Source organism: Myotis lucifugus, unplaced genomic scaffold (genome assembly GCF_000147115.1).
Source record: "Myotis lucifugus unplaced genomic scaffold, Myoluc2.0 scaffold_188, whole genome shotgun sequence".
NCBI classification, from domain to species: domain Eukaryota; kingdom Metazoa; phylum Chordata; class Mammalia; order Chiroptera; family Vespertilionidae; genus Myotis; species Myotis lucifugus.
In genome coordinates this window covers 2331114-2343807 of record NW_005871236.1, presented here as the reverse complement: position 1 = coordinate 2343807, position 12694 = coordinate 2331114, and the positions used below count along the sequence as shown (strand labels likewise).

Sequence of the window (12694 nt, the reverse complement as noted above, 5' to 3'; positions counted from 1 at the left end):
TCCTACAAGAGTGACTAATAGCTTTAGCCCCTGTGGCCTTATCACTTGGCTTGACTCTTGGAGTAGAAGGAATAACAAATGATGGGAAACTGCCATTTACTGGAGTGCCGTATGCAGCCTTAATGTCACCCTGTAAATGACAAGCCTTCTGATACAAATTGCCTTCCTCGCTTATGAACATTTCAAGAAGAAAGTGCCAGTAGATACTTGGGTAGCCACAGCAGCATGAAGTTGAAACAATCATCCCTAATACTGTCCTTCCTGTGTGGGACTGCATGAGGGTTTCCTGGAGAGTGAGGTTGATTTAGGGATCAGGGATCAGCTGCTGAGGCTGGCCCGTGGAAAAGACAAACCAAGCATTCACACCCCAGACCACTCAATACCAGCATTGTCTCCAATCCATCTTTCATAAGGGGGCTCCAAGAGGGGGAGGGGATAAGGGGAGAAGAGAAAATAAACCTTTTTAATCCTGTAAGTGAAAAGGCAGGAGAGAGGCAAGGAGGAACAAGCTATGAGCATGAAAAGTCAGTTGCCAGGAATGTTTAACTTTGAAATCAACTTTGGCTTTTAATTTTAGCCTCCGTTGTCAAGTTTATTCTCTGTTTTACATGCCTCATCCCATCTTTCAGCACAGGTCCCCCTCGACCCCCCATGCTTTCCTGCCCTTCTCTGTTTCACTCCCATCCTCTGTCAAGCTTTGCCTTCTCTTCTCATCTCCTTTTCCTCCTTTTCTCCCTCTCCCTCTCCTTTCCTGGACTCTTGCTCCCATTCTTTTATAGCCTGAGTCTCTCTCCTTGTCCCTTTCTCTTGCACAGTATCTCCAAACACCATTCCCTCTTCTTAAGGAAATCAGCCAGACCTCGAATGGAGCTGTTGTCCTGACAACCTAAAGGTGCATCAGGCTTTCATTGAGGCTGGCGCTGCTGAAGGGGGCAGTTGTGCGAAGCGAGGGGCCACGCCAAGGGGCGGGCGGTGGGAGTGACGTGGAGGGGCTGTTGAAATCGGTGGGGGCAGGGGGAGGTGCTGAGCCGAGAGAGGGAGGGACTGGAGAGAGAAACAGGAAAGGGAGGAGGGGGGAGAGAGGCTCTGGGCTGCTGCCGCTGCTGTGTGGGTTTCTTTACACTCCCTGCTGCCACCCGCCAGCCCGGGAAAGTGGGTTACAGAGGGAAGGAGCTCAACTCAGACAGACACTGGCAAAGGAGCATCCAGCCCCGAATAGACTGGAGAACACCCTCCGTTGGCAGCCTTCTCTTCATCTTTTTCTAGAGGGTTTTATATTTGTACTCTCTCTCTTTTGAAATTGTGTTCCTTTGACTTTCACCCCCTTTGCTTGGGTTTTATGAGTGCTTTGTTAAGTCTTAGAGGGAAAAGAGACTGAGCGAGGGAGAGGGACAGAGAGAGGCAAAGTGGAAAGGACCACAAACTGGCTGAGCCGTTCTGCCTTTGCTGTTGATGAAAGCCCTCCGTTGGTGAAGCCCCCTCGGCTCAGCAGCGCGCACACCCTCCAGAGTCCAGGACCCTCACCTCGCGTGGCCACCATGGTCGGCAGAGTTCAGCCTGATCGGAAACAGTTGCCGCTGGTCCTACTGAGATTGCTCTGCCTTCTTCCCACAGGACTGCCTGTTCGCAGCGTGGATTTTAATCGAGGCACGGACAACATCACCGTGAGGCAGGGGGACACGGCCATCCTCAGGTAGGGCTCTCGGGCAACTTTTCTACTGTGTGTGTGTGTGTGTGTGTGTGTGTGTGTGTGTGTGTGGTGTGTGTTTGTGTATGTTGTGTGCGTGCCCGTGTCTGTGTGATCTCCTTGAACTCCAGCTCCTCATGCTGCAGGCGTGTGTGTGTGTGTGTGTGTGTGTGTGTGTGTGTGTGTGTATGTCTTTCACTGACTGGCCGAGGTATCTGCCAACAAATTTCAAGGGAATTCCTCGGTCCCTACCAAGGACCAGCAGGGTTGGTTAAATGTGTGGTTCTGAGGACCTTGTTTCTCTCACCAAGAAAAGGCTGGCTTCCCCTCTGGTGTTAATGACTTCTGGACAGTATTCTTGCTTTTGCAATTGCAGATGCTTTGAGCTTCAGAGTTTTGTTGGGGTTCCTTAATTGGAAAGAAGAGTTGTTGAATTATGGCTCTGAGAGAGTGGTACACAGTGCTGCATTCTCCATGGTGTGTGTGTGTGTGTGTGTGTGTGTGTGTGTGTGTGTGTGAGAGAGAGAGAGAGAGAGAGAGAGAGAGAGAGAGAGAGAGAATGAATAAGCACATCAGGACTCCCCTCTGCCCAGCAGGAGTCCAATAGGAGACTTGATGTAAGCATCTTCTAATTGACATTGAGGCAATAAATCAATCTTAGAACTTTGGTTAATTACTGAGCCTTTTCTGGAATGTGGATAGAAATCAACAAAAGAATAAAGAGAAAACAAGAAGAAAATAATAGAACATGCCAAATTGCAGATATTTAAGAAAAGGAATGTTAAGCACAGAGGTTAGGGGAGAATTAACCTGGCATGAAATTGATATTTCAAGTTGGTTACTGACCTCCAAGTCTTATCTCTGTGCAGCTCTACCAAACTCTGAAATATAACTTTGGATTGAAATTTGGAAAAGAAGAGTCCCAAGTCCTTAACAGTTTGACCCCTGTAAGGCACAATGAGCTAGAGAAACTCAAATAGAACCTAACCATAATTCTAGTTCTAAAAAGCTTCAAGCTTCTTTTCCTGTATTTCTCTTCTTTCTAACCCCCTATACCTCCTGTACATACCCCTTGTCCTTTTTCCTAGCTTTCCTTGAATTTCCATCAGATTCTAACAAAAATTTTAGAAAAAGAAGAAAAAGAATGAAAAAAACTGTTCTCCTTAGAGAGCCTTTAAAATCTCATTTCCTCCAAATAAAATGACCCAGTGTCAGTTTGTCTATCTAGCTAATGTTGCTTGTTGTGGCAATAAAAACCCCAGTATACAATAGCAAATAAACCTCTAATCTGTGTGCAAGGAGCTGATAGTGCATAAACCCTGGGGCATCAGGGAGCTGTTCTGTAGCAGAGCTGCCTACAGCAGCAAAGTTTTCTTTCCTTTTCTCAGAAATAAATTTGGTTGGCTGTCACAGTGTCCTGCTTTGGGATCTCTATCCTTGTTAGAGAGGAGTGTGTGTGTGTGTGTGTGTGTGTGTGTGTGTGTGTGTGTGTTGCTGCAGATGTAAAAACTCAGGAAATCCTAATGTGTAAGTACTCCTTCATTTCCTGAGCATTGGATGATTATGAATCCCAAAGATCCTACTCTCCAAAGCAGATTTTCTCTTCCAGCTCTCCAGCCTTGTAAACCTGCCTGCATGATTTATCCACATGGAGTAATAAGATTTATAGAGTAATTTATCTGTTTGCAGAGGGATTTGGACATGATGCAGATAATGTTTTTCCAAACACATAAGCATGCTGTCTTCACGCTAGCTTTACACTCCCTGACATCATTAACCCTTTGCTAATAAAGCAGTGTATAGAAATGTGTGCCATCCTAGAAATATTTTTTTCACTGATTTTAAGATTGAGTATGGGAGAAGTGAATACCCTGGATGTCTAAGTTTTTATTTAAATGTCCATGAACTTTGTGAGTTCTTCCTAATCAGCAACACCTATATCCTGAGCTATTGATAGCAAAGAGTTAGATAAGCCTTGAAATGTTAATTCAGAAAGAAAAAAGAATTCTTATACTATATGCATAGAAGTCTGTGTCTATGAGAGCCAGTCTCACTACATACATATCTATATATAATATACACATTGCTTTTGTGTGTCTACAGCTCAAAAGAAATGGAGGTTTTAAGCTGTACACTTTAGTAGACATTACAGTGTGAACTGGGGGAAGTGAGAAAAGAGAATAAATATAGAAGCAGTTATTCCCGAGAAAAGGGAAGATAGACTCACAGAGCATGCAAAGTAGGCACCTGTGAGAGTCCCTTGCTTCCCCAGACCTCTCACCTCATGTGCCCTCCTTTTTATTTCCCTTGCCATGGACAAGGCTTTATTTCTGGGTTGGTGGAGCTTGATCAGAAGTAACGAGAGAGAGAGAGTTCCCTTTGTTTTTTCAGCTGACCTTCTTCTCAATCTCTTTAACTGAATCCAGTAAGCTTTGTGGGTCAGTTTCCTGGTGAAGAATGGTGCTCTTGCTTTCTGTTTACAAGTACAGCCTGGGAAAGGCTTGCTTCTACTTTATTTGTGACATTTTACTGAGAGCATGCGCTTCCAGGGGAGGAGAGGAAGCAGAAATTGATTCATTGGAAGCCACAGTGGATGTTTGGCACTGTGAAAGTGAAGGGGGGGAATCCTCCCTCGGTGAGTGTGTGGCCCTGAATAATCTGAAATGGCATCAAGAAGCCAGGGTGGTTGGTCATTCTGGTGGCCCAATGACAGAAGGTTGGCCAACCGTGTCCCTAAAACATTTAGCTTTACTACCTTATGTCCATGAAACGAATGTGTGTGTGTGTGTGTGTGTGTGAATTGATGCTCATTTTTGTATAGTTATGATATTTGATGTAAATATCCATTTTGCTAGGAAAATGCACACTAGTCTTGGGGTCTTGTTCTGTACCTTCTATCTTTTGGAGGGAAAACAAAAGAGTATAGAATGAAGGTAACAACACCAGATGGAAAGAGAGATACTCTCAAGTATGTAAATCTAACCTTGTTGTTTCCCAGAGAAGATTGTAGAACTTTATTGGGTCCTTTATGAGATTATTTAAGAGCTGAAGGAAACCACAACACCATCCTTCATCTCAAAGGCAAAGAATCAAAGCAGTAGCACATGGGGATACTTCCAAGGCCTTCTGAACCAGCATTTGTGTTTATATTTGTATGAGCAGTGAAGTATGTAATGCACTTATTCACAGGACTTCATTGGTGGGGAGTCTCGGGTATATTTTTCAGAACAAAGCCCTCCTGACTCACTGCCACCCCCTGTCAGTATAGGACTCCATCAGTTACTGGATGAGATTCTACCACTAATCTTTCCAACCCTCTCTCCTTGCTCGCAGGCACCCATACAGATTCAGCTCCTGGTTTATCTTGGCAGGTTGAAACTATGTAGCTCTCTTGATAAGGGAAAAGTAGAAATAGATAATGCTCCAATCGAATCTTTAAAATTTAATTTTCAACAATCTCACAGAGTATATTTTCAGTATCAACAGCATATATCTTTAAGATAATTATAAAATACTTGATCTCAATGTATTTGTTTTTAAGGTAACTTAGTCCAAATTATAAATGCATGTATATCTGAATATATAGCATAAGTACATATATGGTAAAATGCAGGTGTTTCACACTATTGTGACATTCAATATTTTGAATTTGAGGTATGGAAATTTTATTTATTTCACAATTCTGACTCTAGTTGATGTTTGTGGGATATTATAATACTTCCTATGGTGATGACACTTTTCTCATTTAAATGTAAATGTACCTAATAAGTGTTAGCTGTAAGAAACTTAATATCTAAGTTTATGATAGTTAAATTTTTTAAGTTTTCAAAAATTTAGGTATTTTTCCCCTGCATGTTTCCAGGGGCAAAAGAAGAATCAACACAAAAGATGTGATTAATTGACCATAAAATGTAACCGTTTTATGCACATTTCAAGGGGAAAAAAGTGGTTTCCCTTCTATAAGGCTTCTAGAATGCCTACATTCACTAAGGAAGTGTCAACACTCAAACAAACTCCTGACGCGATATGTGGTTTTCTGTAACTTATAATTCTCTATGTGAAAACGAACTTTGTGGGCATGGGTCTATAGAGAGAACTTGGAACAATCATAAGGTTTTTTGTTTTTGTAACTACATCACTAAAGATAATCAAAATATATTGGTTATTACTGATATTTCAAGAACCATCCATTGTCCATAAAATATTTTATTAAATATATTTGGTAAATAATGGAATATAGCATACTGTGTATTATCTAGGAATATGGCATATTATATACATGTTTTTAAAGGATGTTTAGGGTGTTTATGTTCCTGTGAGTTATATCATTTGTTGTCACTTATGGCCTGAGAAACAAATGCAGTTGTGATAATTTGTTTTTCTGTAAGTACAAAACACCTAAATACTAATACACACACACACACACACACACACACACACACACACACATCACATATTAAGGTGATTTCTCTGTTTTATGTAATTTGACTTTGAATGAATTATTTGTAGAATTGTGGTGCAAACTATGAAAAGTGATGGACTCATCCACAAAATCAGTTGGTGAGGTTTAAACATTGTGTTTCTTTAATCTGGTTCTATATAATAGCAAACTCAGGCAAAAAAGGATTAGTGCATTTTGCTGTGGTCTCTCAGAGCTCCACGTAAAAATGTCTGTGACTCATCTGATAGGAGGTTGCCCAAATGTGTGCTGGTCCCCTCACTGTCATTACCTGAGCCTTAGAGAGCTCTTCCCTTCAGACCATTACTGAAGGCTTACGACCATTTGCCCTGTTCTTTTCTGAATGCCCTGCCTGTTAATTTGTAAGACTCAGAAGATGTGGACTCCATTTTGGATCTATCCTTGCATGCAACATGACTTTGAGCAAATTCCTTAAATGTTTTGAGCTTTTTAGTTTCTTTTATAAAGCACCTAAACTATCTATTTTAGTTACTCTATGGGGTTGTTTAAGGAAGCTCATAAGAAGTAAAGTAGGAAAGTTTAAGTATTAGTGGTTTTCCAACCATATGCAGCCAGTTGTTCAGACTTTAGGCACTTTTTTTTTTAAATCAGTGTTCTTAGTTTTGAAGGTGTACCAAAGTTATATGGAGTGCTTGTTAAAACAAATGTGACTTGGCTCCTATTTTCAGAGTTTCTGATTCTGTAGGTCTCTGGTAGGGTCTGAGATTTGCATTTCTAAGAAATTCTTAGATGCTGCTGATGCTGCAGGGCTGCGCCTCACAACTTGGGAACCTCTGACCCTGCTACTATAAGTATGTTCTGCAGATGGGCATCTGAAGTATCTCATAGTCGCCTATTAAAATCCAAAACCTTGAGGTCTATCCAAGACCTAATAAATCAGAATCTACATTTAACAAGATCCCCAAATGAATCATAAGTACATTAAAGTTGGAGAAGTACGGCTTTAGACAGTTCACAACTATGTACATTACAATCATCTGGGGACCTTAAAAACACTGAAGCCACATATTTTCTACTCTCAGGAATTCTGATTTAATTAGGTTAGGGCAGGGCCTAGGCATAGGCTTTTACAAAAATGATTCTGAGATGTACACAATGTTGAGAACCACTGTGTTCTCATTGTTTGAGGAATAACATTCCTTTGTGGGCCAGAATTTAATTGCCATGTAGTAAAAAATTGGAGTCATGTTATATGGCTTGAAATAGGTCAATAGCAAAGATGTAAAAATTCAGTTGGGAGAGAGAAAAGAGATTGTCATAGATCTATTTCTTTACCACATGATCTCCTAACTACTTGTCATGGAAAATGGGGTGACATTATTTTAATACTAGTGGCCTGGTGCACGGATTCGTGCACATTGAAAGGAAATTAGTTAGAAGAAAGATTCGTGCGGTCATTAAATTACTGCAGAAAATTACATGTCAAAATAGTATATATAATATAGTATTATAAAATTAAAATACAAAATATTTTAATATCGCTATTTGCCCTTCCTCTATAATAGAAGTGTCAGAGATGAAAGAAAATGAGTAAAATATATATGAAAATAATATATAAATTGATTAATAAATAAACAATATTCTGTTGATGACATTGCTTTCTTTTGGCTTCAGAGGTATGTTGTGCCAATAGTTGGTCTTCAGATACATTCTGGTGTCGTGTGCAATCGGCACCAGTGAGAGCTTTATGTATATTGTGCATGCACGAGTCAACGTTTATTTTTAAATTGCCAGTGTGCGTCATATGTACTGGCCAGCCGGTTGGTTGGTCGGTTGGTTGGACGGATGAACAGTTGGTTACTTAGCCTTTTATATACATAGATGGATCCAATGTAAGTAATATCTATTGAAATAACATTACATTTAATTTTTTCTCAAGTTGATTGTCTTGTGTTCTGTCTTTCATTTATATTAAGCAAGACACAAAAACAGTTCTAGGTATTTTTAATGTGATCACAAGAAAACTATCTTCATTATTAACTTATGCAAACAGGCTTAATTGTGTGCACTTCTGTTTTCATATATAATTTATAAGATAATAAATATTATAAACTATAATAACTAATATGTTTGTAGAATTCATCTCAACTTTTACATGGTGGTCAGTCTGTCACTGAAACTTTAAGACAAGTCTGTGTCATAGGTAAAAACTTTCACCAGCAGTACAGTATGTTCAGATGCTCAATAAATACACTGAAGACCAAGATCTAAATAACTTGAAATAATATGATCTATTAAATGAAGATAACTGGCAATTACTTGGCCTACTAATTAACCTACTTTATGATTAAATGAGATACTATATATCCAAGTATTTTGTAAACTGTGAAATGCTATAAAATGTTAGCTCTTAATTAGATTATCATTATATTATTAGTAGAGAATAACTTTTAGAAAATTATAAATCTTTAAATAAAATGAGCTTTTAAATTTTATTTCTAGGGTCAAGATTGGTCACTAGATGTTTATATCATTTAATTTCAAAACCTTGACAGTCATACCTATCTTAGAATAGAGTTGAATTTTTTATCAGGAATACAGGGCAAGTGAAACCTTTTTTTGGTAGGTAGTCACCTGTAATCAAAACATAATCTCAAGTTAATGAATGATTAACCTTCACACATACACGCAAAAAAAAAAAATATGGACTTCAGATTTTGTTACTTACTCTGGGACAAACTTGAAGAAATTTATAGTAAGGAAAGACCTTGGGTATTACACAGTTCACCATTTCATTTGAAAGTGATGTAACTGAGAAGAGAAAAATGTAGTTGGTTGTCCAAAGATTTGGGTGACCATTTGCGAACTAGAATTAATACCTCCTAATTACCATTATGAACTCTGATATGATCTTCCTGGTTTTCATGCTATCCCATGATGAGCTGTTTTTAACCCAAAATGATACTAAAAATTTCTCTCCCTCTCTTCTCTTCCTTATTTTCCCCTCCCTACTTATTCCTCCCCATGATTCCTCTCCCCTTCTCTCATCTCCTCTCTGTTCTCTTTTCCTTTATCTCCCCTTCTCTTCCTCCTCCACCCTTCTTCCCACCCCCTCTCTTATCTCTTGCCTTCTTCTCTCTCTCTTCTCTTTCTCATCCCAACAAATCAAAGCTGCACTTAACCTGTGGAGGACCATCTAGCTAGTGCAAGTCAAGAAGGAATTTTGCAGGAAATGCTTCACATTTCACATATTTTCTATCTATATTAACTAAGTGGATTTTCTTTCCTTTACTTGCAGGCTCCATGTTATCATATTCTCAAAGCCATTCTTGGCAGAGTCTATGCAGCTTTGTCTTAAATTTTCTTTTTGCTTCTGGTATTCTGCCTATTACTCAGATTTTTATCTGAATTCTTAGCTTTCCCCCACCCCGCCAGTACTTCATTTGTGTTCCTAAATCTTACTGCCATCTTACTGTTACTTATGGCCTTCTGCCTGGTTAAGTCTCCTGCTACTTGTTCTTCTTACAGACCCTGATTTGGATGGCTGCAGTGAGATTGCAGTTCAGGTCTCTGACTTCAGTTGCAGACTAGTCTTTGCACAATCTCAGGGGTTACTCTACACCTGGTGGTCATTGTAGGTTATAGTGAAAATCCTTTGAGAAAGGTAGATTTTTTCCCCCCTAATTTGCACAGAATTCACTTTGGGCTAACGTAGTCTTGTGGTGTTAAACTGGAAGGAACTGGACAGAGATCTAGACCCCTTTCCTGGGATGGTGGAGGGACTTTGTGATAAACCCTTCTGTAGGTACCTGGGGTTTTCTGGTGTGGCATACAGAACAAGGTCTCATGAAACTTTCTTAGCAGTTGAACGGTGGAGCCAAGGGACATCCAATATGTTACAGCAAGAAAAGGACAGAGTACAGTAAGGGAAACAGCAGGTCAGCAACTCTCAGTGAACCCCACAGGGAGGCCTGTCAGACCTCAGTAGAGGCTCAGGCATGAGGCTGAGGATTCGAGAAGGAGGAGAGTCCTTGGGACAAGGGCTGGCTTAACCAGGGCAGAACCTTCAGGAATAAGGGACTCATACCCCAGACATATTCTTAAAATAGGTAACTTAGTGAAATATAAAGTGAATCTCTGTATCAAAACTATTGTCAACAAAGGGTGGCATAGATATGAATCTCAGAGTACTAAGCTCCATCTTTTAAAACACTTGCTATGTAAGTTCAGGATCATAAAACCTGGTCTAGCTAGGTGGGGAAAAGGTGGAGGCAAAGGTCCAAAATGAAGTGAGAATTTGGCACTACCTGCTTCTCCCTGCTTTAGGTGCTTTACTGGATTACATATTTAGCCTACTGAGAACTTCCAAGATTCCATATAGTTAGCAGAACCATGGACCTAACTATCTCAGGCCTTTTGTGTTCCAATATTGATCTAGAAATGAGACCAGATCCTTCAAAGCTTCCCATCATCCACAACATAAAATCAAAGCTCCTTCTACAGGCTAATTCTTCATGACCTGCTACCTCATTGTGTTCACTAATTCAGGTCCACTTACAGTTTCTGCTCATGAATATGTGAATGTGTGTACACAGTAGTGCTGGTTCTTAACTTTGTTCACGTTGTTCTCCCTGTCTGAAGCTTCCTTTCCTTCCTCATGAAATCCCCACCAGTATACTTCTTTGCTAGGTACCTCCTTGCTGTTCCTTCCAGGTTCAAGGCTAGTTCTGGTAGTTCTAATGCTATTTCATCTAGGAAATCTTTTCTAATTCTCCCATACTGGGCTAAGTACTCTGTATATTATTGCTGATTATATATACACTAGACGCCCGGTGCACAAAAATTTGTGCACTCGCGGGGGAAGGGGGTTGTCCCTCAGCCCGGCCTGTGCCCTCTCGCAGTCTGGGACCCCTCGGGAGATAACTACCTGCTGGCTTAGGCCTGCTCCTGAGTGGCAGAGGGAAGGCCCAATACCTAGGTTCAGCCCCTGGTCGGGCTCAGAGCAGGGCTGATTGGGGAGTTGGGGCGCTGCCCCCTGTCATGCACAGAGCAGGGTGGATCGTGGATCGGGAGGTTGCGATGCCACCCTCAGTCACGCTCAGGGTAGGGCCGATTGGGGGGTTGGGGCACCGCCCCCTGTCACACTCAAGGCAGGGTCGATGGGGAGGTTGCGGCGCCACCCCCTGTGACTCACAGAGCAGGGCCAATCAGGGGGTTGGGCGCTGCCCCCTGTCATGCACAGAGCAGGGCCGATCAGGGGGTTGAGGAGCTCCCCCCTGTCACTCACAGAGCAGGGCCGATCAGGGGGTTGAGGAGCTCCCCCCTGTCACTCACAGAGTAGGGCCGATAGAGGAAGCTGGGGCACCGCCCCCTGTCACACACAGAGCAGGGCGGATCAAGGGGGTTGGGGGCGCTGCACCTGTCACACTCAGGGCAAGGGCAATGGGGAGGTTATGGCTCTTACCCTGTCACACCACAGAGCAAGGGCCCGTGGAAGGGGGGTTGGGGCGCCGCCCCTCTTATTACCCACCAGAGCAGGGGCCGAATCAGGGGGTTGGGGGCACCGCCACTGTCACACTCAGGGGCAGGGCCCGATGGAGAGGTTATGGTTCTAACCTGTCACACACAGAGCAGGGGCCGTGGGGGCAGGGGGTTGGGGCACCGCACCCTGTCACACACAGAGCAGGGCCGATCAGGGGGTTGGTGCGCTGCACCCTGTCACACACAGAGCCGCAGGGCAATTGGGGGATTGGGGAGCTCCCCCCCTATCAGGCACAGAGCAGGGCTGATCAGGGGGTTGGGGCGCCTTTCCCTGTCACGCTGATCCCGGTGCCGGGAGCCTCGCTGCTCCGCTGATCCCGGTGCCGGGAGGCATATTACCCTTTTACTATATAGAATAGAGGCCGGGTGCATGGGTAGGGGCTGGCTGGTTTGCCCTGAAGGGTGTCCTGGATCAGGGTGGGGGTCCCCACTGGGGTGCCTGGCCAGGCTGGCTGAGGGGCTGAGGGCTGTTTTCAGGCTGGCGGGTGACTGAAGCTCCCAACCGCTCCTTTTTTTCTTTCTTTTTTTTTTTTTTTCTCTGGGCCAGCTTTAGCTCTGAGGCTTGGCTCCAGCTCTGAGATCCTGGCTGGCTGAAAGCAGGTTTATGGGGTTTTGTTTAGCTTCTATATTTGTAACAATGTTTCAAACTGCAAGCTAAGAGGCCGGCAGCGGCAGGCGGGGAACGTTGGCTTCCTCTGTCACTGAAGCAAGCAAGCCTCCTGTTTGCTTCAAGCTGCCTGGCTTCCGGCCGCCATCTTGGCTGGCAGTTAATTTGCATATCACCCTGATTAGCCAATTGGAAGGGTAGCGGAGGTATGGCTAATTACCATGTTTCTCTATTATTAGATAGGATACTAGTGGCCTGGTGCACAAAATTTGTGCACGCAGCAGGGGTTCCCCCAGCCCAGCCTGCACCCTCTCCAATCGGGGACCAGTTGGAGGATGACTGAGTGCTGGAAGATGTCTAAACTGGCAGCCAGACATCCCTCTGGCAATCTGAGACCAATGGCTCCTAACCGCTCAACTGCCTGCCTGCCTGATTGCCC

General features: G+C 42.8%; 1 protein-coding gene across 2 annotated transcripts in view; it reads left to right on the top strand.

Moving 5' to 3' along the window:
• Positions 1-1128: 1128 nt before the first annotated feature.
• LSAMP (limbic system-associated membrane protein) overlaps positions 1129-12694 on the top strand; it is a 619697-nt gene continuing 608131 nt past the window's right edge. Inside the window, exon 1 of one of the 2 annotated variants that reach the window (XM_006096845.3) lies at positions 1129-1693. In XM_006096845.3, the coding sequence (XP_006096907.1) occupies positions 1539-1693 (155 nt within the window). In that variant the 5' untranslated portion in view covers positions 1129-1538. The remainder of the gene's footprint in view (positions 1694-12694) is intronic. The other variant, XM_006096844.3, reaches the window with a different exon arrangement.